Raw genomic sequence first — 2,589 nt, forward strand, 5'->3', positions numbered from 1 at the left:
TGGTGCCCCTCTTCTTTGGTGCCCCTCTTCTTTGGTGCCCCTCTTCTTTGGTGCCCCTCTTCTTTGGTGCCCCTCTTCTTTGCTGCCCCTCTTCTTTGCTGCCCCTCTTCTTTGCTGCCCCTCTTCTTTGCTGCCCCTCTTCTTTGCTGCCCCTCTTCTTTGCTGCCCCTCTTCTTTGCTGCCCCTCTTCTTTGCTGCCCCTCTTCTTTGCTGCCCCTCTTCTTTGCTGCCCCTCTTCTTTGCTGCCCCTCTTCTTTGGTGCCCCTCTTCTTTGGTGCCCCTCTTCTTTGGTGCCCCTCTTCTTTGCTGCCCCTCTTCTTTGGTGCCCCTCTTCTTTGCTGCCCCTCTTCTTTGGTGCCCCTCTTCTTTGGTGCCCCTCTTCTTTGGTGCCCCTCTTCTTTGGTGCCCCTCTTCTTTGGTGCCCCTCTTCTTTGGTGCCCCTCTTCTTTGGTGCCCCTCTTCTTTGGTGCCCCTCTTCTTTGGTGCCCCTCTTCTTTGGTGCCCCTCTTCTTTGGTGCCCCTCTTCTTTGGTGCCCCTCTTCTTTGGTGCCCCTCTTCTTTGGTGCCCCTCTTCTTTGGTGCCCCTCTTCTTTGGTGCACCTCTTCTTTGGTGCACCTCTTCTTTGGTGCACCTCTTCTTTGATGCACCTCTTCTTTGGTGCACCTCTTCTTTGGTGCACCTCTTCTTTGGTGCACCTCTTCTTTGGTGCACCTCTTTGGTGCACTTCTTCTTTGGTGCACCTCTTCTTTGGTGCACCTCTTCTTTGGTGCACCTCTTCTTTGGTGCACCTCTGTCTCGGTGGCCAGTGGAGAGCTCGCCATAGAACACGATTTTGGGAAGGCGATGGTCCTCCATTCTGGAGACGTGACCCACCCAGCGCAGTTGGATCTTCAGCAGCATGGATTTGATGCTTGCGGACTCTGCCAGCTTGAATACTTCGATGTTAGTGATGAAGTCATTCCAATGAATGTTGAGGATGGAGCGGAGACAGCGCTGATGGAAGCATTCTAGGAGCCGTAGGTGATGCCGGTAGAGGACCCATGATTCGGAGCCGAACAGGAGTGTGGGTATGACAACGTCTCTGTACACGCTGATCTTTGTGAGGTTTTTCAGTTGGTTGTTTTTCCAGACTCTTTTGTGTAGTCTTCCAAAGGCGCTATTTGCCTTGGCGAGTCTGTTGTCTATCTCGTTGTCGATCCTTGCATCTGATGAAATGGTGCAACCGAGATAGGTAAACTGGTTGACCGTTTTGAGTTCAGTATGCCCGATGGAGATGTGGGGGGGCTGGTGGTCATGGTGGGGAGCTGGCTGATGGAGGACCTCAGTTTTCTTCAGGCTGACTTCCAGGCCAAACATTTTGGCAGTTTCCACAAAACAGGACGTCATGCTCTGGAGAGCTGGCTCTGAATGGGCAACTAAAGCGGCATCATCTGCAAAGAGTAGTTCACGGACAAGTTGCTCTTGTGTCTTGGTGTGAGCTTGCCTCAGATTGAAGAGACTGCCATCTGTGCGGTACCGGATATAAACACAGTCTTCATTGTTGAGGTCTTTCATGCTTTGTTTCAGCATCATGCTGAAGAAGATAGTAAAGAGGGTTGGTACGAGGACGCAGCCTTGCTTCACGCCATTGTCAATGGAGAAGTGTTCGGAGAGCTCATTGCTGTATCTGACCCAACCTTGTTGGTTTTCGTGCAGTTGGATATCCATGTTGAGGAACTTGGGGGGCATCCGAGGCACTCTAGTATTTGCCAGAGCCCTTTCCTGCTCACGGTGTCAAAGGCTTTGGTGAGGTCAACAAAGAAAATAGTAAATATCGTGAATGATTACTTTGTGCTAGTACTTACAGTATAATGAGATTAGCATCATACACATTGTGCAGAAATTAATAATTCATTGGAGAATTTTTAAAAATAATTGAATAAAATTAGTGTGAGGATAATATTAACATTAAACCACGACAAATCCCCAAAACCATACATTTTATACTTAACGTCTTGGTACCAACAATGCAATGTCCCAATTATAACCTCCCAAGCTTCTCTCAGTTTGGGAACTCATCCTTTAGACTGCAGATTTGTGGACTTCATTCCACTTTTTAACATAACAGATGGAAGCAAACTAAATTATTTCAAAGACCATGAGATTTTGGAGCAGAATTAGACTATTCAGCTCATCAAATCTACCATGCCATTGCATCATGGCTGATTTACTATCCTTTTCAATTTCATTCTCCTGCCCTCTCCCCATAACCCTTGATTCCCTTCTAATCAATAGCCTATTTAGTGGTTTTAAATATACCTAATGACTTGGCCTCCACAGTCATCCGTGGCAATGAATTCCATAGTTTTACGACCCTCTGGGTAACAAAATTCCTCCTCATCACTGTTATAAAGAGACATATGTGTTCTGAGGTAGAGACCTCTGCTTCAAGACTCCCATTGTGATGTGGAGGATCACATGGCCTCTTTGGTGGGAGCCTGGTCAGAAGTCACCTTACCTGCCAATCAAGTTCAAGTTCATCCACAGATCAGAACACACCTTAAGACTGGCTCTCATTTGGGCACACTTGAACCAGCCCCTCCAGCCAG

The 2,589-nt window shown here is 48.0% G+C and overlaps 1 protein-coding gene across 6 annotated transcripts in view; it reads right to left on the minus strand.

Moving 5' to 3' along the window:
* asb3 (ankyrin repeat and SOCS box containing 3) overlaps positions 1-2,589 on the minus strand; it is a 114,886-nt gene that overhangs the window by 107,615 nt on the left and 4,682 nt on the right. For 3 of the 6 annotated variants that reach the window (XR_011355757.1, XR_011355756.1, XM_069931404.1), the window contains exon 1: positions 2,300-2,408. The exons of 2 other annotated variants lie outside the window; for them this stretch is intronic. Coding sequence is in view for 2 of the 4 variants with exons in the window: in XM_069931404.1 (XP_069787505.1) it covers positions 2,300-2,381 (82 nt within the window). In the remaining 2 variants the exon portion in view is untranslated. Of the gene's footprint in view, positions 1-2,299; positions 2,410-2,589 lie in introns of those variants that run through there. One more of the 6 variants, XM_069931403.1, reaches the window with a different exon arrangement.

The sequence above is a fragment of the Narcine bancroftii genome, chromosome 4 (assembly GCF_036971445.1).
Source record: "Narcine bancroftii isolate sNarBan1 chromosome 4, sNarBan1.hap1, whole genome shotgun sequence".
Lineage (NCBI taxonomy): Eukaryota > Metazoa > Chordata > Chondrichthyes > Torpediniformes > Narcinidae > Narcine > Narcine bancroftii.